The sequence below is a fragment of the Mizuhopecten yessoensis genome, unplaced genomic scaffold (assembly GCF_002113885.1).
Source record: "Mizuhopecten yessoensis strain PY_sf001 unplaced genomic scaffold, ASM211388v2 scaffold10621, whole genome shotgun sequence".
Lineage (NCBI taxonomy): Eukaryota > Metazoa > Mollusca > Bivalvia > Pectinida > Pectinidae > Mizuhopecten > Mizuhopecten yessoensis.
In genome coordinates this window covers 1,241,106-1,264,916 of record NW_018408638.1, presented here as the reverse complement: position 1 = coordinate 1,264,916, position 23,811 = coordinate 1,241,106, and the positions used below count along the sequence as shown (strand labels likewise).

The window sequence follows — 23,811 nt, the reverse complement described above, 5'->3', positions numbered from 1 at the left end:
TCATAAATATGCAGCATTATATTGATTTTTAGATCCAACAAAATGCCAATTATGTTTACATTATTTTTTCGAACAAAGGTATTTTTTAAGTAATTTTCTTGAAAGAATTATGCTTATTTAAAGGTCCGCACTGAAGCTTCCTAAGTTTCAAGATGGACGACTGCAATCTAGAAAAGTTGGCTGTCAAACCTGGAAAATTGACTCCGGCGTTTAACAAGGACACAACAGACTACAATGTGACCGTTGCTAGCAACGTTGAGAAAATACGGATCGATCCGTTAACAAGTGACACCGGTGCATCATATTCTATATCGGTACTATTTTGTTTCTAGGTTCGATCACCAGTGGAAGCACACTATCTCTTTTCTGTTGGGTACAGTCGTTTCGGTACCCGGTAGTTTCGGTACTTCAAAAAGAAGATGTTTCGGTACTTGTATTTAAGTTGTTTCGGTACTTCAACAATTTTGATTATTGTTTCGATACTTCCTTTATCATTTGTTATTTATTGTTGGTTGTTTATTTAACGGTTGCTTTCGTAGTTGTTTAAACAATCACGCAGATCAGTCAATCATTGTTTTCGTACTTCAAACGTGATCCCGCAACATACGCGATGGTTATTTTTTTAACATTTGCTTTTTTAACTGAGCAGCTAAATATATATATACATGTTATATATATGTCCCGCTATACTTAGAAATTATTGAAATAATGGTGACGTTGACTATAACTTGGTACCAAGTGTGTTTTTCATAAGTACCGAAACAATTTTCAGAAGTACCGAAACGACTTTCAGAAGTACCGAAACGACCGGGTACCTAAACGACCTGGCCCCGCTTGCACGAAACTTATTAACTCCGTTCTCAATGCTTAACTCTGAGTATATGCTAAACTTTAAGCATATGCTCAACTTTTGACTATCTACAAAATTCTTAATTCTCAATTCTTAGATTTTAAGCTAAGAATGGGCCAATATTTGAGAACGGTCCTTAGCATGCTTAAGTCTCATTCTTAAATATGGCGGCCATAAATCGAGCACTTCATCGCACGCTTAAGAGAACTGTGTCAAGTCGAGTGAATTTTATTCAGAAGCAAAGCGGGTATCTTTAACATACTTTCATGGTAGGCCTAATCAATGATGCATGTGGACCACTCAAAGACATACAGAGGCAGGTTCTTTCTGTTTTCACATCTGACAGTTGTGCTGTGTGCGATAAGACGAAGGTTTTCGCCACACGTCATGCATTCGAGACACACTCCGGTCGCTACTGAGCTCGGCATTCCAACTCCACATCGAATGTCGATGTGTGCTGTTACCGCCAACTTTAAATATTTGCAACAGGACAAACACTTTCTAAATAACGTGTTATAAATTCTATGCACTCGCAGTTCCGTCACCACAAACTTTCATAACGTAGACGACTGTCAGGGCCCCCTATCGGCGACCTCTTTTCGTAGTACTAAATACTGTATGGGACTCAATGTGTCCGCCTGCTCACCATCATTCGCAAGCAGTATTTTAAATCCAGTCTGCTTTGGTCAATTGTAATACCACAATCCGAGATATTCCCAAAACATGATACATAATTATCAATAGACAATGTAGATTGTAGGTCTCTATTTCATGATATTCATATTTATTTTTTTATTAATACAAAGTCACTGAATTTTTCAATGTAGAGCACAAATTTAATTAAATCTCAGTTACACAAGACTTTACATAGAACATGATATATCTAATTTTATGAGAGAAACTGTTGCTATAATGCAAATTAAAAGTCTGCTATAATGCCCTTGGGCAAATTAAAAGTCTACTGTTGAAAAAATAATCTAACAAGGTGTTTTTAACTTTGACAATTGCTACCTACTATTTTAAAGCTAAAACAAATATCTGATTATTTAATAAAAGAATAATTTGATAATTTTCACTATCTAAATATTTACATTTTAAAATAATTATTTCTTTTGGGGTTGGGTGTTAAGTGTAATTAAATAGTCATGTTTTCACATTCAATATATTTGTGGGTGCTGTTTAAATTTTAGAGATAAACTAACTAAGAGCCCTATAATTTTGTCTTTATTATTTTCTTGTTAAGTCAAATTTATTCAGATATTCCTCCTTGTTGGTGGTACATGCATGTTCAGGGATCCTTATCAAAGAGATTAGTGATATCAAATTTTAATTTTAGTTTATAAAAATGACACAAACAAAATTTTCAGTTAGACATATGTATTCAGATTTTTTTTATTAACATTAACAAAAGTATCTATTCTTGTAAACTTCCAAAATGAGACAGTCTTATAACCTTCCACTCACTGACCGGCAGTGTATGTACAACACTATCCACTGATACATGTGTTCAGTTACAAGCTGTAGCAGAGGATGCTGAAGGTTCCTGCAGGTCACATACCTGGAAAAAAAATTAAATAGGAAAAGTTAAAGTTACTATAATGGTCCATCTGTATGTGATATAGAAATGGATAAATTTGTCATATTTAATTACAATTAGACACTAATGAAATTGGTGACCACATTGCTACACATTTTGAAATTAGTATTTTTAGTGATATAATAACAGGTGTCCCACTATACATGTGCCATACTGTACATGTATTTTACAGGTGCCCCTCTGTACATAAAAGGGTCTGTTTTGTACATGCATTTAGCAGGTGCCCCTCTGTACATGAATTTAACTGAACCTGTATAAAGATCTGGGAACAGGGTTATTTTGAGAAACAACTTAAGGTGGTTAACATCAATTTGTCAAATCACATCTGAGCCATACTCATAAATCTTAAGAACGAAAAATTAATGTATAAAACTCTTCTGGATTGATGTATTTAGGGCAAGGAGAAAAATTAAGGAGAAAAATTAAGGAAAAATATGCCCCTCTGGTACAACAATAAGATTACAACAGGAAATATAAGTATATTTTACAGAGAATGGTACAATTTAGGAATAATGGTAATTAAGAATCTAATCAGAGACAGAAGTACCAATGCAATTTACACATTTCAAGAGTTCAAACAGATTTATCATATTAATACAAACTTGTTTTATGATACATGTACCAGGGTCTAATTACTGCATTAGAGAGTACATGTATATTGTACAACAAGATATGTCAAATGTAGAGGTAAGCTATCCATTTATACCAATAAATATAGAAAAGTTTTTGAAAAATAAAACAGGGATACAAAAAAATTATAGCTTATTTTGTAAATATGACACTATTTCAACAGGTAAAGAAATGGGATGATATATTTCAATTTGATGATGAAATTTGGAAACAAAGATTACCAAATTACAGTGGCATTAGTACAGAGCACATTTTGACAACTATCAGGTAATGCATATTTGATTAAAGTAGGCATATATAGTACATAGCCCTTACTGTGAGCTGTGTAACACAGAAATAGAGACAATATAGCATGTATTATGGCCTGGGGATGTGACAAAGTACTTTGAAAAAAGGGTAAATATTGAATAATGTCAAATTTACTGGTAGTGAAAATTCTTATTATATGATAGCAGTTTTACCTATTCCTCTTTTGGTGGTAAATCTAACTTTACTACTGACTTATATTTCATATCCTTTCATCATTTTACTTGTATATCTGTAAATGTTGGTCACACCCCAACATCATTTTGTAAATGTCAATCCTTAGTCAAAAAGACAAACTTGGTTATATGTACCTTTCAGCTTTGTCACAGCACAAAACCACAACATGTAACAGTTCATTTTGATTGAATCTCTGGGTCCACTCAGGTTAGAATAAATATAATAGGACAACTATATCTCTTACTTGAGCATGTAAAGGGCATGGATATCATTTTCAAACAACTTTTAAGATTTTACTTTCCAAACTCCCTTGGAGTTTTATTGAGGCCAATTCAAATATCCATGTTCACTTTGAAACTTTGTATGGAATTTGCTAGAAATGGTAGCAGTGGTAATAATTGTCCTGCAACAGTGTATGATGTATCATATATAAAATTTCAAAATATGTAATTTCATCATTGTCTGATTGGTCTTTAAAAAAAATCAACTGCAACATAGGAAGTTTATTTTGGATTTAATCATAATCACCAGATCATATTTAGTTAATTAATTTATTGTTGGAAACTAGAGCTAATCATTGTATACACTAAAATTGATCAAATTAGATGGCACAGATAAATATTTACCGACATATAATCTTCAACATAATTAAAATGCTTGTAGTCACTAGTTTCAACATTAATGTCAATGTCTTTATTTAACATCCCTAGCACATTTAAAGTTGTTCCGCTAACATAAAACATGTCACTTTTAATCTTTTTATAAACTAACAGAAACTCTGTTGTGTATTAACTCAAAAATAAACAAATTCACTGCAACATAGTTCTGTTACAATCTCTGGGACATACAATGTGTCAAACCTTCATAATCTTTAGAGTGTGGTCTAGATTTTTTCAACACTAGTCAAAATGCAAATAGAAAGAAAACCATTCTCCATGTGTTGGGCTTATAAAGTTTCGTCCAGGTGGCCAACTATTTTAGCATGCGGATTACGGAACATTCGGTTTTTAACTTTAGTTATATTGTAGTACCTATAAATATTTCTGACAAACTCTAAGATGAAAGAAAACAAAAGTCCCATCATCGTGTTATTTTGTTCTTGTGACAATAAATCGGCGATATCAGACACGGTAAAAAGAACTAGGGTATTCGCAAAATGACACTGGCTAATCCGTCGTCCGTAATATTACACATGTGCCAAGGGACACAATCGGAACACAGGGGTTCGTTACATATATGCTATACTGAGTGGGTCACAGCACACATAAACTGTGACCCATATCAGTATATCATATGTGTATTTAAGACATTTGTAACGAACCTCTGTGATCGGAAAGCACACCGGAGATTTGATGCCAAATTCACTGCTATTCTCCATGATCCAATTTCTGATGATCGACACCGCAGTTTTTATAAACAATTCATCTCTTCTTCCACTAATAATGTCTTGTCGTGTTACGTCTAATTGCATGCACTCACCCCCTCTTTTTCGTTGAAAGCCTCTTTACGACTTTCAACTGACGACAACCGCTGAGAAGTTAAAACACCTGCTGTTTATTGTCGATTTTACACATGTATTTAAAAACACTCACCTTCAATTAGGTAAATCATCACACCAGTTTCCCCGTAGTTTTGTAACAAAATTTCCTTCTTCCGCGAAAGAGTTCCCTGCGAGGCCGCTTAGTTCACGAGATATTCTTAGTTGAGAACGTTCTCAAATATTTGAGAACGCGTTTGAGAAAGCCAATTTTGAGAACTTCTAAGCTAAGCACGTACTTAGTCTGAGAATTGAGAATTGAGAACTAAGAATTAAGAAGTTTCGTGCAAGTGGGGCCAGAATTCCTTTTCTGTTACACTTGTTTAGAAGTTTAACTTACTTTGTAGTGAAATTGAAGAGCTCTAGAAGGAGATTGGACTCTTATGTTGAAATGTTAAGATGTTTACCTTACTTTGTAGGGAAGTGGTGGAGAAAAGGAGGTCGGACTACCAGAGGGAGTTGTAACTGACATCAAGATAGAAGTCACATCAGAAGACGGCACGGTCAAAAACTATTTACTCCATGTCAAACGACTCTCTGCCAAAGATGCAGTACTCAGTGACCTCAAATTCTCTCAGGGTGGTCTCATGCCTGAGTTTGATTCTGCAGTCACTGTTTATTCATGTAAGTTACACATAGTTTCGGAGGCCCGTAAGATTTTCTGTTGACTCTAAACATAATTTGGATCAGTAGATTTCTATTGACTTGGTGTGGATTGGATCAGTAAATTTCTGTTGACACTGTTGTGGATTGGATCAGCAAATTTCTGTTGACCCTGTCATAGATTGGATCAGTAGGAGTAAAATTTTACAGTCCACAGTTGGCAATCTACCATGATATGTGACTTGTGTGGTATCTTTTACAATGCCCTTATATGATAAGGCATTCTTTTCTATAATAAGACTGGTGGTCAGGTGGCTCAGTGGATAGTGCACTCGCCTTCCACCAAGAAGGCCAGGGTTCAATTCCCCAAACAGACGTGAAAAGGTAAGGGGTCACCAGCCTGACCGGAGTGACTGCATAGGTTTTCTCCAGGTACTCTGGTTTCCTCCCACATTAAGACCCCCTGCATGCTACCATCTGGGCCAACAAGATTGATTAATATAAGTCATTATTAAATATTAAGAACTTGTTTGGCAATCATTGTAACATAAATATTTGTTTTGGTAATATTATGTTGCCATTGTAATGCTATTTATGGGTGATTTATTCTTTAGGCATTCTACCACGAACTTGTTATGTTATGTTATTTTGTGACAATCTATTCAACAGGTATTCTACCATGCAATGTGGCCAGTGTAACTGCTAAACCAGTTGCTCCAGATCCAAAAAATGTTGTTCTGGTATGTGGGGAGAAGCCAGGGACAGCCAGTCCCCTGAATGTGGGAGAAACCAATATCCAGATAGAGGTCACATCTGCTGATGGCTCAAACAAACAGGTAATAAAGCAGTTATTATTTACTTCAAAGTAGAAAGTAATTGTTTAAATCAAAATATCTGTTTTCCTTTTTCATAAAACTGTTGTGGTTAAATAATTTTTCCATCATCAGACCTACAGTATTGATGTTTGAATTAATGTTTCAATGTGTCCTCTTCCAACAAAGACCTACAGTGTTGACGTACTGAGAAAACCTATGCCTAGATATGCCAAGTTTACAGACCCTGACCTGGCCCAGAAGTATGAATGTCCCATATCACTGTCTCCTCTCTACCGGCCCATCTCTATCCGGGGCAGTGAGCCCAAACACACCTACTCGGCCCCAAACATTGACGCCATGACTCGCACGGCCAAGGTGGATCCTATCAGTGGCGTACCTTTGATGGGCGAGTGGCGGATAGTAGACATTGCCATGGAGAAACAAATGGCTGCGGCTCAAGCAAGCATCCCGCTGACGTATGGAGGTAAATCACAACATACTGCAAGCTCAAGTCACATTACTTTATAATGTAATGAAATTAATGGCTGTATTTTTTTGTAATTCATAAAAAAATACAATGTTTATGCAACAACCACCGGCATACTTTAAGATAAATATCCATGAAATATCATTTACTATTGTCCAAGCAGTGTTCTTTTTTTGTGTTAAAGTAAGCCTAAAGAACGACGTCCAAATCAGTTTCCTCTGTTTGTTTTAGGTTCCTCAGATGCTGTCAAGTTTGGAGAATTAGCTGCAAATATTGAAAAGTGCAATGTGACACCTAAAGTTGAGGTAACACACATATATACAATAGTATAATATCATACATACCGTATTTTACCACAAATAAGCCCCCACTTGCAAATAAGCCCCCTCCCCACTTTGGCAAATGTCCTGGGAACAGGGTGGGTGCCTGTTAGATAGATAAAACAGAAACAAGAGGATAAAGAATACAAGTCAAGGCAAACATATATATACATTCTAAAGACATTGATTTGATTAACAAAATGCAAAAAGCTACTCTTAATTCCATGTTGTTTTATTTAATTTCTGTTCTTTTTAGGATGTGAAAGACAAATTTAAGGATTCTTCAGCTACACTGAAGCACACTGTCAAGGTAGGTATTACTAAAGTTACACTTCTATGGGATGTGCAAACTGACTTATTTTTCATTTTAGTTTTGCTAACATCTTTGAAACATCTCTAACTTGATGTAATTATCATTTTGTTTATAATCTTATATTCATTATCCTCTTGTTTCTGTTTTGTCTAACTTGAAGGTGAGAGGATGGGAGAAGAATTTGCAGCAGATTTTCGGAGAGAGCAATGTTGATAAATTAGTAGGAAAAGCAAAGGATGAAATTAAGACCTATTTTAAAATTCTGCCCAAACCAGGTTTGTGATTTTTGTTTTAATATAATCAACAATATTATTTTCATACCATTAACAAATATCCAAAGTTGTATAGTGTGAGGAATTGTTTGTGTTTTCATGCTTTTATGTAGAATGATTAGATGTCCAATTAATGAAAACTTACAAAGCACAAACCAGTAGGGTAGAACATGTTAAACTCTATTACAAGAACATGTCATAAACTATAATAGTAGAACATGTCATAGTTAATTACAGTGGAACATGTGATAATCTTTTCCAAAAACATGTAATATTTGATTACGAAAAAAGATTACTGAGCAGAATGTGATAATCTATGTTAGTGAATTCACCAATGTGTTCCTGAAATATTAGAACACTGTCATATGAAAAACAAAAGTGTAATTTTCTAAAGTTTCAAGGATGAGGAAATGTGTATCCTGAATTTCATGTGTATGCCTCCAACAGGTCAGTCTAAACAGTGGCCGGAGGGAGAGGGGCCTCTGGATTGCCTCCTCAGAGCTGCTTACTGTTATGCTGTGGCCATCTCGAACAAACCCAAGGATTCCAGCCTACACTTACAGCTAGGCATGGTCCTGGAGGAGAGGTACTATGCTGAGGATCTGTTTGGTCTTAAGAAAGAGGTTGGTGAGATGACCGAGATTAAATAACGTTTATGTTTCATGGCCTGCTACCTTAGTAGTTTACATGATTTTATTAACAGAGGCTGGGTACCAGTTGTTGATACTATTATTACTGGTAAAGATGATTGTAATTGTAAAAAATGAAAATCATAATGTAAATTGGACACAATATCAAGTAGTATGTATACATTTTATACAATTTACTAGACTATAAATTTGAGGAAAAATCTAAAGACAATTTTTTTCATAAATTAAAGATTGCATTCTATAGGAATTGGATGACGTGGCCATCATGAACTTGCAAGAACACAAGACTATATTTCTGTTCTATAGGAATCTGATTCTCTGCCGTCCATGAACATGGATGCAAAAGAGAGCTCAAAGTCAGAAGAGTGTGCAGCTATTTGTAAGCTCCATAGTGTGGATGCGGAGACGGCACCCCTATCCCTACAGCTGAAGGCTATAGACGAGGAGTACCAGCAGCTCAATCAGAATGGCCAGAGTGCCAAGGCCGACCATGTCATGGGTCTGTTTGCTTGGAAGTCAAAACAGGCCAAACAGGTGAGTTAATGACAAAAGTACTGTGTGTCTACAGTGGCAATGAATGTATGGGTAAGGGGAAATCAATTGGATCTATGCTTTGACAAACAGCAGGGGTACAGATTTTATTCCTGACAAATAAGTAGCCACTGAATAATGTTATGATGTCGGATCACTAAATTGGAGACAATGAAGGCTATAAAGGGTGTATAGGTTACCCGACTCAGATGACCTGTTTTTATTTACCAGGAAGGTGCTGCCGCCCAGAAGGCTGAGGATGAGGAGTCCCCTCTGGGCCAGGCCTTCCTAAAATATATGGATGCCCTGGTCCTGGATGAGCCGAAAGCTATGCACAACTTCCATGTTGGGCGCATGCTTGTAATACAGGGCAAATATGACGAGGCCATCAAACGACTGGAAGTCACCTTAAATTGGAACTCCCAATACCAACTGGCCAGGTATAACGACATAGACCTAGACACCATCACATGGTTAGAACTCCCAGTACCAACTGGCCGGGTGTATAGACTGTCCTACATAGAGCTAGAGACCATCACATGGTTAGAACTCCCAGTACCAGCTTGCCAGGTATATAGACTGTCCTACATAGACCTAGAGACCATCACATGGTTAGAACTCCCAGTACCAACTGGCCAGGTATATAGACGGTCCTACATAGACCTAGACACCATCACATGGTTAGAACTCCCAGTACCAACTGGCCGGGTATATAGACTGTCCTACATAGACCTAGACACCATCACATGGTTAGAACTCCCAGTACCAGCTGGCCAGGTATAAAGACTGTCCAATATAGACCTAGAGACCATCACCTGGTTAGAACTCCAAGTACCAGCTGGCCAGGTATATAGACTGTCCTACATAGACCTAGAGACCATCACCTGGTTAGAACCCCCAGTACCAGCTGGCCAGGTATATAGACTGTCCTGCATAGTCCTAGAGACCATCACCTGGTTAGAACTCCCAGTACCAGCTGGCCAGGTATATGGACTGTCCTACATAAATCTAGAGACCATCACATGGTAAGAACTCCCAGTACCAGCTGGCCAGGTATATAGACTGTCCTACATAGACCTAGAGACCATCACATGGCTAAAACTCCCAGTACCAGCTGGCCAGGTACTGCCCACTAATCAGAGAGGTAAGAATAATGTAGTAATCCTCATCAATTGGAACTCCCAGTACCTGCTACTGTTTTATTGTATTCAACATCCTTTCAATTTATGTATCAAAGTATTATTTTCATACAATGTTGTTATAGCTTATCCTGTCTCTATCAGGTTTTACCTGGGATTAGCCCTGGCATTCCAGCCAGGAGGTCCAGGAGCTCGGACCAAGGAGACCATAGGTTATCTACTGGAGATCATGGAGACTCTGCTTCAGGAAAACACCAAAGACACTCTGTCTGCACAGCAAACATGGTAAAGTTTCATCTCTGCTGTGTGTTGAAAATGATTGTTCATGTTTGAAACATGGCAGCTAACTGAGTGATGCAAACACAGAAGTAAAAGTTTTGCTCATGTTCACAGAAAGTAAATATTGTAGAAAAGCCTTTAATCTATTAATGTCTTGTTTATGACAAATGGAAGTTACATGTTGTGTTTGAACTGTTAATAGGGAATTAAATCCTGTCCTCCATGCTGAAAACATTGTGCGGTCCAGTAATGTCCATCTCCTACGGGGTATAATCAGTCTCGGGGTCCTCCTCACCATGAACCCTGACATCAAGGACTGTATGGCTGCTCAGGATGTGTTCCATACGTAAGTACAGCTGTTACAGACAATCTACTGTATAGCCACACAGGATGTGTTCCATACATAAGTACAGCTGTGGTCACAGACAATTTACTGTATAGACACACAGGATGTTTTCCATACATAAGTACAGCTGTGGTCACAGGCAATCTACTGTATAGACACACGAGATGTGTTCCATACATAAGTACAGCTGTTACAGACAATTTACTGTATAGACACACAGGATGTGTTCCATACATAAGTACAGCTGTTACAGACAATTTACTGTATAGACACACGAGATGTGTTCCATACATAAGAACGGCTGTGGTCACAGACAATTTATTGAGATTATCTGTATGATGACTTCAAATAGATTATTTGTATGAGTAGTATGGAGATAATCTGTATGATGACTTCAGTTAGATTATTTGTATGAGTAGTATGGAGATAATCTGTATGAAAACTAAAGATAGATTATTTGTTTGAGTAGTATGGAGATAATCTGTAAGACAACTTCAGATAAATTATTTCAAGAGTAGTATGGAGATAATCTGTATGACAACTTCATATAGATTATTTGTATGAGTAGTATGGAGATAATCTGTATGATGACTTCAGTTAGATTATTTGTATGAGTAGTATGGAGATGAATAGAATCTATCGCTACTGGTTGTGTAAGATAGAGAAATCTCAACCCTCGGACTAAGATTTTTTGTCCAGAACTCGGCAAGCCTCGTTCTGGACAAAAAATCTTAGTCCGAGGGTTGAGATTTCTCTATCTTACACAACCAGTAACGATTGATTATTTTTTTCCCATATCTAACAGTATTTTAATGTGAAATAAAGGTAAACATGGACCCAAAACACATACAGGCAATTTGTTGATGGATTGTTGACGTGACGTCATTGTATTGTTGAAGTGACGTCATGCCATTGTTATGAAAAGGGGAATCCCCCCGTCTCAACCCTAGGGCAGAGACAGATAAATCTAGCACCGGCAAAACAGGAGATAAATCTGTCAGGTGTGGGAGAAAACTGTATAATGACTTCAGTTAGATTATTTGTATGAGTAATATGGAGATAATCTGTATGATGACTTCAGATAAATTATTTGTATGAGTAGTATGGAGATAATCTGTATGATGGAGATTTTTTTATGACAACTACAGATAGACTATTTGTATGAGGAGTATAGATATTATACGACTACGGATAAATTATTTGTGTGAGAATTATGGAGATTATCTGTATGAGACTGAAGAGCTTGACTGTATGGCAATTGCAGAAATATGTTTGGTGAAAGGGCATGACTTTTGTTGGAACAGAGCAGCACTACTGGCGTCTCAGATCCTACCTAAGATGAGTAAGGGGGACACGTTCAAACAGGTGGAGTGGGTCCTACTGGACGCTCACTCTTATTTACTGAACATGCTGTCCAGCAAGCAGAGCGGTCAGGAGAAGATCATAGCTCAGCGATGTATGAGACTGTCTGCCCTCATATTTAGTTCCTCAATTCCGATGAATGAACAGCTTCTACAACTACAAGAGAAGGTCAGTGGTATTTTAATCTCCACAAATTGTACTGTAAATGAAGAAAAGCATGTATACCTTGTAGATGTTAAGTGATATGATTTTGGTCTGTAGACGTGTGATTATTATATTGTATAGCATGTTAAGTGATATGATTTTGGTTTGTAGACGAGTGATCATTATATTGTATAGCATGTTAAGTGATATGATTTTGGTCTGTAGACGTGTGATTATTATATTGTATAGCATGTTAATTGATATGATTTTGGTCTGTAGACGTGTGATTATTATATTGTATAGCATGTTAAGTGATATGATTTTGGTCTGTAGACGTGTGATTATTATATTGTATAGCATGTTAAGTGATATGATTTTGGTCTGTAGACGTGTGATTATTATATTGTATAGCATGTTAAGTGATATGATTTTGGTCTGTAGACGTGTGATTATTATATTGTATAGCATGTTAAGTGATATGATTTTGGTCTGTAGACGTGTGATTATTATATTGTATAGCATGTTAAGTGATATGTTTTTGGTATGTAGACGTGTCAGCAGTTGGTACAGATACAACCATGCAGTAGCCACGCCCTCTACCTCCTGGGCGCCGCCCAATTTGCTCAGTATGAGAACACACCACCTGGGGACTCAGCAAATACTCTACTTCAGCACAGCATCTCATCATATGAGGTTTCTATCGATCTGGAAGGCAAGCCAATGGCTGGCAACCCTCTAGACAAACTAACAGGTAAATCTGAGACAAGCTTTTAATTACATGTACAATAATGTGTAACCACCAAACCAAACTAACAGGTAACTAGCAGGTACAGTAATAGGTAACCCTCAGACAAGCAAATCATTAGACAAACTATATATATAAGACACAGTGACAGATTAAGCCCAAAAACAATTGTTTCGATAGTTGAATTTTGTATCTTTTTGTTTTTCTCTGGTACATATTTTATCCATTTGAAATGGATAAATCAGTTGTCATACAGATAATCTCCATACTTCTCATACAATCTATCTGTGGTGTACTTTTCCAGGTCAGGATTGGTGGCAACAGAAAATCAAAGCAGAAGAAGAGAAGAAAAAAGCTGAAGAGGCAAAGAAAGCTGGACCCGCTGTCAAACCTGCAGGGAGGGGTGCACCAGCTGTCAGAGGGGCCGCAAGGGGGGCACCGGCTGTCAGAGGGGCCGCAAGGGGGGCACCTGCTGCTAGAGGCAGGGGCACTCCCCCAGCCAGGGGAGGTAACTTGTTCATCAGGGTCACAGAAAAAGTTGCTGTACACCTAGCCTTAGAAGATATCTTAAATAAACAATATATCAATGTTCATTTAAAGTGATTGGAGATACTAGTAGTGATGTATTATTTACAGAAACAAGTTTAACCCGTGAACCTGTCTCCTATTAATTATGCTTGTTGTCCACAGGTGTGGCGGCACGGGGCGCTGCTCGGGGAGGTGCTGCGGCTGCCAAGGTAATTACTGTCTAGATACACTATCCCTCTAATTCAGACTTCTTAATTACTTACGGAGTGTAACACACCTTTTGTATTCAACATTAAACTGATGCAATATTCCATATCATTGAAATGTACCTAGCTGGTATGTACAGGTAGTTCCTATCAATGAGTAAATTGATGTAATTACGACCCTTCCCTGTTCATGACAGCTGTCAATTAGATAAATATTGTGTGTCGCACAGGTTTACTATAGATTGAAGTATTATCACTGCAGTATAATGTATAAGTTGGTATACACTGCAAAGTGACAGGCAGCTGAATTTTGAGGCTCCCAGATCACAATATGGCCTCTTGTACAAAACATCTTTTAGTCAGAATCTCCCATTGTCTATGTACTGCTTTCTTTCAGTATACAGTATGAAATTTTGACTGAAGTAAAAGATGATAATTTTGGATCCTGCCTGGTGAATTCTATTTCAGGCTCCAGTGGGTAAAGCTGCTCCTGCAAAACCAGCAGCAAAGACTCACCACTGTGACCCCAAGGCACCCGTCAAACAGGAAGGTATGTCAGTTAAAACAGAGTATCACTGTGACCCCCAAGGCACCCGTCAAAAAGGAATGTATGTCAGTTAAAACAGGGTAACACTGTGATCCCAAGGTACCCGTCAAAAAGGAAGGTATGGCAGGTAAAACAGGGTATCACTTTGACCCCAAGCTGCCCATCAAAAAGGCAGGTATGTCAGGTAAAACAGGGTATCACTGTGACCCCAAGGCACCCGTCAAAAAGGAAGGTATGTCAGTTAAAACATGGTATCACTGTGACCCCAAGGTACCCGTCAAAAAGGAAGGTATGTCAGGTAAAACAGGGTATCACTGTGACCCCAAGGTACCCATCAAAAAGGAAGGTATGTCAGGTAAAACAGGGTATCACTGTGACCCCAAGGCACCCGTCAAAAAGGAAGGTATGTCAGGTAAAACAGGGTATCACTGTGACCCCAAGGTACCCATAAAAAAGGAAGGTATGTCAGTTAAAACAGGGTGTCACTGTGACCCCCAAGGCACCCGTCAAAAAGGAATGTATGTCAGTTAAAACAGGGTAACACTGTGACCCCAAGGCACCCGTCAAAAAGGAAGGTATGTCAGTTAAAACAGGGTATCACTGTGACCCCAAGGTACCCATCAAAAAGGAAGGTATGTCAGGTAAAACAGGGTATCACTGTGACCCCAAGGCACCCGTCAAAAAGGAAGGTATGTCAGGTAAAACAGGGTATCACTGTGACCCCAAGGTACCCGTCAAAAAGGAAGGTATGTCAGGTAAAACAGGGTATCACTGTGACCCCAAGCTACCCATCAAAAAGGAAAGTATGTCAGGTAAAACAGGGTATCACTGTGACCCCAAGGCACCCATCAAAAAGGAAGGTATGTCAGGTAAAACAGGGTATCACTGTGACCCCAAGGTACCAGTCAAAAAGGAAGGTATGTCAGGTAAAACAGGGTATCACTGTGACCCCAAGCTACCCATCAAAAAGGAAAGTATGTCAGGTAAAACAGGGTATCACTGTGACCCCAAGGCACCAGTCAAAAAGGAAGGTATGTCAGGTAAAACAGGGTATCACTGTGACCCCAAGGTACCCGTCAAAAAGGAAGGTAAAGTTTAAAACGGGTATCGGTGAGCAATACTCATCCCTCCAATCAATGTTGAAGGTGATAGATGAAATGGTTTGATTTTTTAAGCTGTAGTATTTGTGTAGAATGGAATGAATGAAATGCTCCATATATAGAAAAAGTGACATTTTCTTTTGAACCTCAGAAGCAATCCCAAGCTGTCACTTATATTGTGGAAGCAAAGGATGAAGTTTTGAGTGTAATAGGCCAACTGAAACTGGAGTTATTGAGCAGAAACTATGTTTCACTCAAAGCACAGGTGATCTTGACCTTTGGATGTGGAAAGCAATCCTAAGCAAGCATTTTCTGTAAGAAAGAGGTGTACGAAGTTTGACCAGGCCACAGGAACTTGACCTAATGCACAGAAACTTATTTTCTATTGATAGTATGCAGTTATCTTGACCTTTGATTTTTGAAAATGAAAAGCAATCATAAACAAACACCTACCTTGGGGAAGCAGTTGCCATGTCTGGCCAATCGGAAGTAAAGATATTGTGCAGAAATCAGCAATTCTATTTATAGTGACAGTGACCTTGACCTCTGACTTTCAGTCCTACAAGCAATCCCAAATAATTCTTTCAGTAAGGAAGTACTGTATAAATTTTGATTAGAACTCAATGGAACTGAAGTTATTGTGCAGAAATGGTAGTGGGACAGACAGACAAGTGCCATTACAATATTGCCTACAGTCTTTATTGGTAGGGGTATTAGCAGTATGTCTTGAAATCTCAATTTTCATCGTATCAGATTGTTTTTAATCTAGATTTTAAGGAGTCAGCAAATAAAATTAAGTAACATTCCTTCTGGTAAGTAGAGGTGCTCAACATCAGCCAATCAGAGACCGTCAACATAATTATCACAAATTTACTCCTTAACCCTTTCACCCCTGTGTAACTTTAGTAGACTCTACCACTCATTGATATGGATGAGTCCATTATGGTCTACAGTGGTGAAAGGGTTAACCTGGAATTAAGATCAGATACAAAAAGTTTTTTCACTAATTTTGAGTTATTTATTATAATCTACTTATCACAATAGAAAATAAAAGTATAACTAAAATGTACAAAGTATAAATACTGAGAAACACAGATATGCAAAATATACTAATACGGTACCGTAGTGTAGAACAGCACAAATAGGTTATAGGACGTATACTCACCCAAACAAAATTAACAATTAATAATCAGAAAAACATCACATGTATATTGTGCCTCAACCATGTTTATAAACCTTTGGGTTATTAAGGTATACAGTTTCTTCCTTGCTTTATCAATAAATTCTAACACTGTTATTTTACTCTCATATCTATCACAGAGGTACCTGCCGCCAAGGCTCCAGCTTCCACAACCCCTCCCGCGGACACCACAGCCCCTGCAGCACCCCCTAAAGGAACCCCCATCAACAGGACATCATATTACCCCCACTTGGGTTTAGCAAGGGCATTCAGGGCGGCAGGAAACATCCAAGAGTCCCAGACAAACTACAATGATGTCATTACCATGACACCAGAGGTATAGCGATTACTGTTTAACATGACACCAGAGGTATAACAAATACTTTATAACATGACACCAGAGGTATAACAAATTCTGTATTACATGACACCAGAGGAATAACAAATACTGTATAACATGACACCAGAGGGATAACAAATACTGTATAACATGACACCGGAGGTATAACAAATACTGTATAACATGACGGGCGGCAGGAAACATCCAAGAGTCCCAGACAAACTCCAATGATGTCATTACCATGACACCAGAGGTATAGCGATTACTGTTTAACATGACACCAGAGGTATACAAATACTGTATAACATGACACCAGAGGGATAACAAATACTGTATAACATGACACCGGAGGTATAACAAATACTGTATAACATGACGGGCGGCAGGAAACATCCAAGAGTCCCAGACAAACTACAATGATGTCATTACCATGACATCAGAGGTATAGCGATTACTGTTTAACATGACACCAGAGGTATAACAAATACTTTATAACATGACACCAGAGGTATAACAAATTCTGTATTACATGACACCAGAGGTATAACAAATGCTGTATAACATGACACCAGAGGTATGACAAATTCTGTATTACATGACACCAGAGGTATAACAAATGCTGTATAACATGACACCAGAGGTATAACATGACACCAGAGGTATAACATGACACCAGAGGTATAACATGACACCAGAGGTATAACATGACACCAGAGGTATAGCGATTACTGTTTAACATGACACCAGAGGTATAACAAATAGTATATAACATGACACCAGAGGTATAACAAATAAATACTGTATAACATGACACCAGAGGTATCACAAATACTGTATAACATGACACCAGAGGGATAACAAATACTGTATAACATGACACCGGAGGTATAACAAATACTGTATAACATGACACCAAAGGAATAACAAATACTGTATATCATGACACCAGAGGCATAACAAATACTGTATATCATGACACCAGAGGTATAACAAATACTGCATAACATGACACCAGAGGTATAACAAATAATGTATAATATGACACCAGAGGTATAACAAATACTGTATAACATGACGGGCGGCAGGAAACATCCAAGAGTCCCAGACAAACTACAATGATGTCATTACCATGACATCAGAGGTATAGCGATTACTGTTTAACATGACACCAGAGGTATAACAAATACTGCATAACATGACACCAGAGGTATAACAAATAATGTATAATATGACACCAGAGGTATAACAAATACTGTAAAACATGACACCAGCGGGATGACAAATACTGTATAACATGACACCAGAGGAATAACAAATACTGTATAACATGACACCAGATGTATAACAAATACTGTATAACATGACACCTGAGGTATAAGAAAAAAAGCTGTATAACATGACACCAGAGGCTGTATAACATGACACCAGAGGTATAACATGACACCAGAGGTATAGCGATTACTGTTTAACATGACACCAGAGGTATACAAATACTGTATAACATGACACCAGAGGCATAACAAATACTTTATAACATGACACCAGAGGTATGACAAATTCTGTATAACATGACACCAGAGGTATAACATGACACCAGAGGTATAGCGATTACTGTTTAACATGACACCAGAGGTATAACAAATACTTTATAACATGACACCAGAGGTATAACAAATTCTGTATTACATGACACCAGAGGAATAACAAATACTGTATAACATGACACCAGTGGTATAACAAATACTGTATAACATGACACAAGAGGTATAACAAATACTGTATAACATGATACCAGAGGTAGGACAAATACTGTATAACATGACACCAGAGGCATAACAAATACTTTATAACATGACACCAGAGGTATAACAAATACTTTATAACATGACACCAGAGGTATGACAAATTCTGTATTACATGACACCAGAGGTATAACAAATACTGTATAACATGACACCAGAGGTATAACAAATACTGTATAACATGACACCAGAGGTATAAGAAAAAAAGTATAACATGACACCAGAGGTATAACAAATACTGTATAACATGACACCAGAGGTATAACAAATACTGTATAACATGACACCAGAGGTATAACAAATACTGTATAACATGACACCAGAGGTATAACAAATACTGTATAACATGACACCAGAGGTATAACAAATACTGTATAACATGACACCAGAGGTATAACAAATACTGTATAACATGACACCAGAGGTATAACAAATACTGTATAACATGACACCAGAGGTATAACAAATACTGTATAACATGACACCAGAGGTATAACAAATACTGTATAACATGACACCAGAGGTATAACAAATACTGTATAACATGACACCAGAGGTATAACAAATACTGTATAACATGACACCAGAGGTATAACAAATACTGTATAACATGACACCAGAGGTATAACAAATACTGTATAACATGACACCAGAGGTATAACAAATACTGTATAACATGACACCAGAGGTATAACAAATACTGTATAACATGACACCAGAGGTATAACAAATACTGTATAACATGACACCAGAGGTATAACAAATACTGTATAACATGACACCAGAGGTATAACAAATACTGTATAACATGACACCAGAGGTATAACAAATACTGTATAACATGACACCAGAGGTATAACAAATACTGTATAACATGACACCAGAGGTATAACAAATACTGTATAACATGACACCAGAGGTATAACAAATACTGTATAACATGACACCAGAGGTATAACAAATACTGTATAACATGACACCAGAGGTATAACAAATACTGTATAACATGACACCAGAGGTATAACAAATACTGTATAACATGACACCAGAGGTATAACAAACACTGTATAACATGACACCAGAGGTATAACAAATACTGTATAACATGAAATGTTTGTTGTGTATAAACTTTCGTTGTTTTTGTGCTTGATATGGAACTACAAACATAAATGGTACAAATATTTCTACAACTGGAAAGGGAATACACAACCAAAATGTGAAAATTATATGAACTTTACTTCAATTAAAAATGTGCCGACAAAAGTGTAGTACATTGTACAATTGATAATTGACCATTTCATTTAAGACAAGGTATGTTTTTACTGCAATGGACATGTGTTATCAATCTATTTTATAAATATCATTAAGTATTGACTAATTAAATATGTTACGCATCAAGTGAAATGGTAGGCCTTAGACTGGGTGTCGCGAGAACAGATCAGTGTTTTCTTAGCATGCTGTTAACGCTCCACCCCAGTTATATTTACTTTACCTCTATGATAATTCTTTTAATTGCACGAAAGTTTGTACCTACTAAATAACCTGAAAGCTCCAAACCACCAAAGAAAGTACACACGAACATCTCAGGTTATACGGTACACTGAAAGTCTTTGCTTTTTTAGAGTGTGAGGTTAAATGATAACACTGTATATACAGAAATTTTTCGCTGCGGTTTTATTATCGCCTTTTTCCCTCCGAAATGTGATCAACTTTATCATGAATATGAATATTGTGAATAATAGTACAGTTTACCCTTCATAGTAATAACATGTGAAGGGTGAAATTTACACCAGGCGAATATGGATTCTACCAATGAGGGGCAGATATTTGATTGTGTAAAAGTTTTCCGGTATAGTCAGGATATGTGAACTTTATTTGATTGTGATCATGTAAGATTTTGTCCTAAACCTATTATCCTACCATGAGATTACATTAAATAACTGTCCTAGGTACACGATGCCTATATTGAGCTGGCAGAAATGCTGACGAAGACAGACCCAGCTGGAGCTGTAGATGTCTATTCTAAGTTCCCAATGCCGGAGGAGCCCTCATTTGATGACGCTTTTATTATTGGAGAGTTAGTACGTCTCCTGATGAAAACACAGAGTTATGACGACCCACGCCTCCAAACTTACATGATCTCCTACGGTCGTGTTTTGGGACTAGGTAAGGACAAGGACACAGTTGACTTCTTTTTAACTAAGAAAACCTATGAGCAGAGATTGTTGTGTGGCCTGACACAGATAATGTTGTGTGACCTGACAAAGATGATTTTGTGTGGCCTGACACAGATAATGTTGTGTGATCATGACCTGACACAGATATTGTTGTGTGACCTGACACAGATAATGTTGTGTGTGACCTGACACAGATAATGTTGTGTGACCTGACACATATAATGTTGTGTGATCATGACCTGACACAGATAATGCTGTGTGACCTGACAAAGATAATGTTGTGTGACCTGGCAAAGATAATGTTGTGTGACCTGACACAGATAATGTTGTGTGACCTAACACAGATAATGTTGTGTGATCATGACCTGACACAGATAATGTTGTGTGACCTGACACAGATAATGTTGTGTGACCTGACACAGATAATGTCGTGTGACCTGACACAGATAATATTGTGTGATCATGACCTGACACAGATATTGTTGTGTGACCTGACACAGATAATGTTGTGTGACCTGACAATGATAATGTTGTGTGACCTGACACAGATAATGTTGTGTGACCTGACACATAATGTTGTGTGACCTGACAAAGATGATGTTGTATGACCTGACAAAGATGATGTTGTGTGACCTGACACAGATAATGTTGTGTGATCATGACCTGACAGATAATGTTGTGTGACCTGACAAAGATGATGTTGTATGACCTGACAAAGATAATGTTGTATGACCTGACACATAATGTTGTGTGATCTGACGCATAATGTTGTGTGACCTGACAAAGATGATGTTGTATGACCTGACAAAGATAATGTTGTATGACCTGACACATAATGTTGTGTGACCTGACACAGATAATGTTGTATGACCTGACACATAATGTTGTGTGACCTGACGCATAATGTTGTGTGACCTGACAAAGATGATGTTGTATGACCTGACAAAGATGATGTTGTATGACCTGACAAAGATGTAGTTGTGTGACCTGACACATAATGTTGTTTGACCTGACACATAATGTTGTGTGACATGACACATAATGTTGTGTGACCTGACACATAATGTTGTGTGACCTGACACATAATGTTGTGTGACCTGACAAAGATGATGTTGTATGACCCGACAAAGATGATGTTGTATGACCTGACAAAGATGTAGTTGTGTGACCTGACACATAATGTTGTGTGACCTGACAAAGATGTAGTTATGTGACCTGACACATAGTGTTGTGTGACCTGACGCATTATGTTGTGTGACCTGCCACAGATAATGTTGTGTGACCTGACACAGATAATGTTGTGTGACCTAACACAGATAATGTTATATGACCTGACAAAGATGTAGTTGTGTGACCTGACAAAGATGTAGTTGTGTGACCTGACACAGATGCAGTTGTGTGACCTTATGATAATGCTATAAGCATGTTCTGACACATCTCTTGTTTCTTTTTAGGTGTGTTAGAGAGATATGTCAAAGTTCTAGAAGACAAGTTTAAGACCGAACTTCTGAAGAAAGTGTATGCCGGTGTGAACAGGAAGGATGTTGATGATCCAGACTTGGAGGCATTCTTTAAGTTCAAATGCTGGTTCTAGTTTTATGTAATGTATGTGTACTGATCCTCTCAATGACCATTGGACTGAATAAATTAAGTTATGGTGTAAAGATTCCCTAGGACAATGTCACAATGTAACAAGTATGTTACACGTCATACAATATAGTGCCAAAACTTAACAACTTACATTACACATTCAACAGACCAAGACCTATTTCATCTGGTCTTGTATTTATTATATAGATTGTACCAGATTGTACCATATTGTATGGTTTAGTGATGTAAAACCAATCACCAATATGTAAATCTTACTGTCCATGACACATGAAAGTCAATATTAATTGGATGACACTTGTTCATATAGAACTGATGTCTGTCAGAATTCTTAATGATGAGTTAGCAGGCTGTCACACAGTTAATGAGTGCTGGAAGGGGCAGGTTGACAGACTTTGATGAGAGTAGTGGGAGGGGAGTCGACAGCTTTGATAGGTTTAACCTGTTTGCTGCAGTGCTAGGACACATGAGTCACTATCAGTCAAGTTGTGTCCATCCAGGTACGTAGCTGACACTAATTAACAGGTCTTAAAGGTAACATTTCTGTCCATTTAACATCTGCCCTGTAAAATGGATCTGCTCAGGTAAAATTTCTGTCAGGATAATTGTTTCGTCCTTGCAAAAGGTCTGTGTAGATATAGCAGTCCTGTCCTGGTAATATTTTTATATCTAGGTAACAGGTCTGTCCAGAGACCTAATATTTTTATAGTGTCCAAATAATGGTTCCGTCCAGGTCCATGCATAAATAGCATGCATATGCAGAACACAGTTCTGATCAGGTAATAACTGATATATCATGCAATAAGTACCAGGATTAAGAAATAATATAGACATCAGTCTAATCTTGATTTTTCTTTATTTCTTTAGGTTCATGTCAAAATGTGTGTTTACATGAGAATGCATTTATATCAGTTTGATTGTTCAGCCTGGTAACAGATGTTGTTTGGGCCTGGTAACAGTTGTTTTGTTTCTGCCTATTAACAGATGTTTGTTTTGGCCTAATAACAGAAATTTGTTTGGGCCTAGTAACAGACATTTGTTTGGGCCTAGTAACAGATGTTTGTTTGTGCCTAATAACAGACATTTGTTTTGGCCTAGTAATATATATTTTTCTTGGGCCTAGTAACAGATGTTTTGTTTGGGCCTAGTAACAGGCATTTGTTTGGGCCTAATTAAAGATGTTTGTTTGGGCCTGGTAACAGATGTTTTGTTTGGGCCTA

General features: G+C 37.5%; 1 protein-coding gene across 1 annotated transcript; it reads left to right on the top strand.

Moving 5' to 3' along the window:
- Nucleotides 1-146: 146 nt before the first annotated feature.
- LOC110461476 lies at nt 147-23,811 on the top strand. Its single transcript, XM_021514939.1, has 20 exons — nt 147-314; nt 5,517-5,721; nt 6,370-6,536; nt 6,702-6,999; nt 7,234-7,307; nt 7,579-7,632; nt 7,796-7,910; nt 8,355-8,530; nt 8,864-9,091; nt 9,320-9,528; nt 10,372-10,512; nt 10,709-10,852; nt 12,157-12,382; nt 12,908-13,109; nt 13,408-13,611; nt 13,794-13,840; nt 14,306-14,387; nt 16,805-17,001; nt 20,756-20,972; nt 22,438-23,811. The coding sequence occupies exons 1-20, from the start codon at nt 153-155 to the stop codon at nt 22,575-22,577; spliced, it is 3,288 nt and encodes a 1,095-aa protein (XP_021370614.1). The 5' UTR covers nt 147-152; the 3' UTR covers nt 22,578-23,811.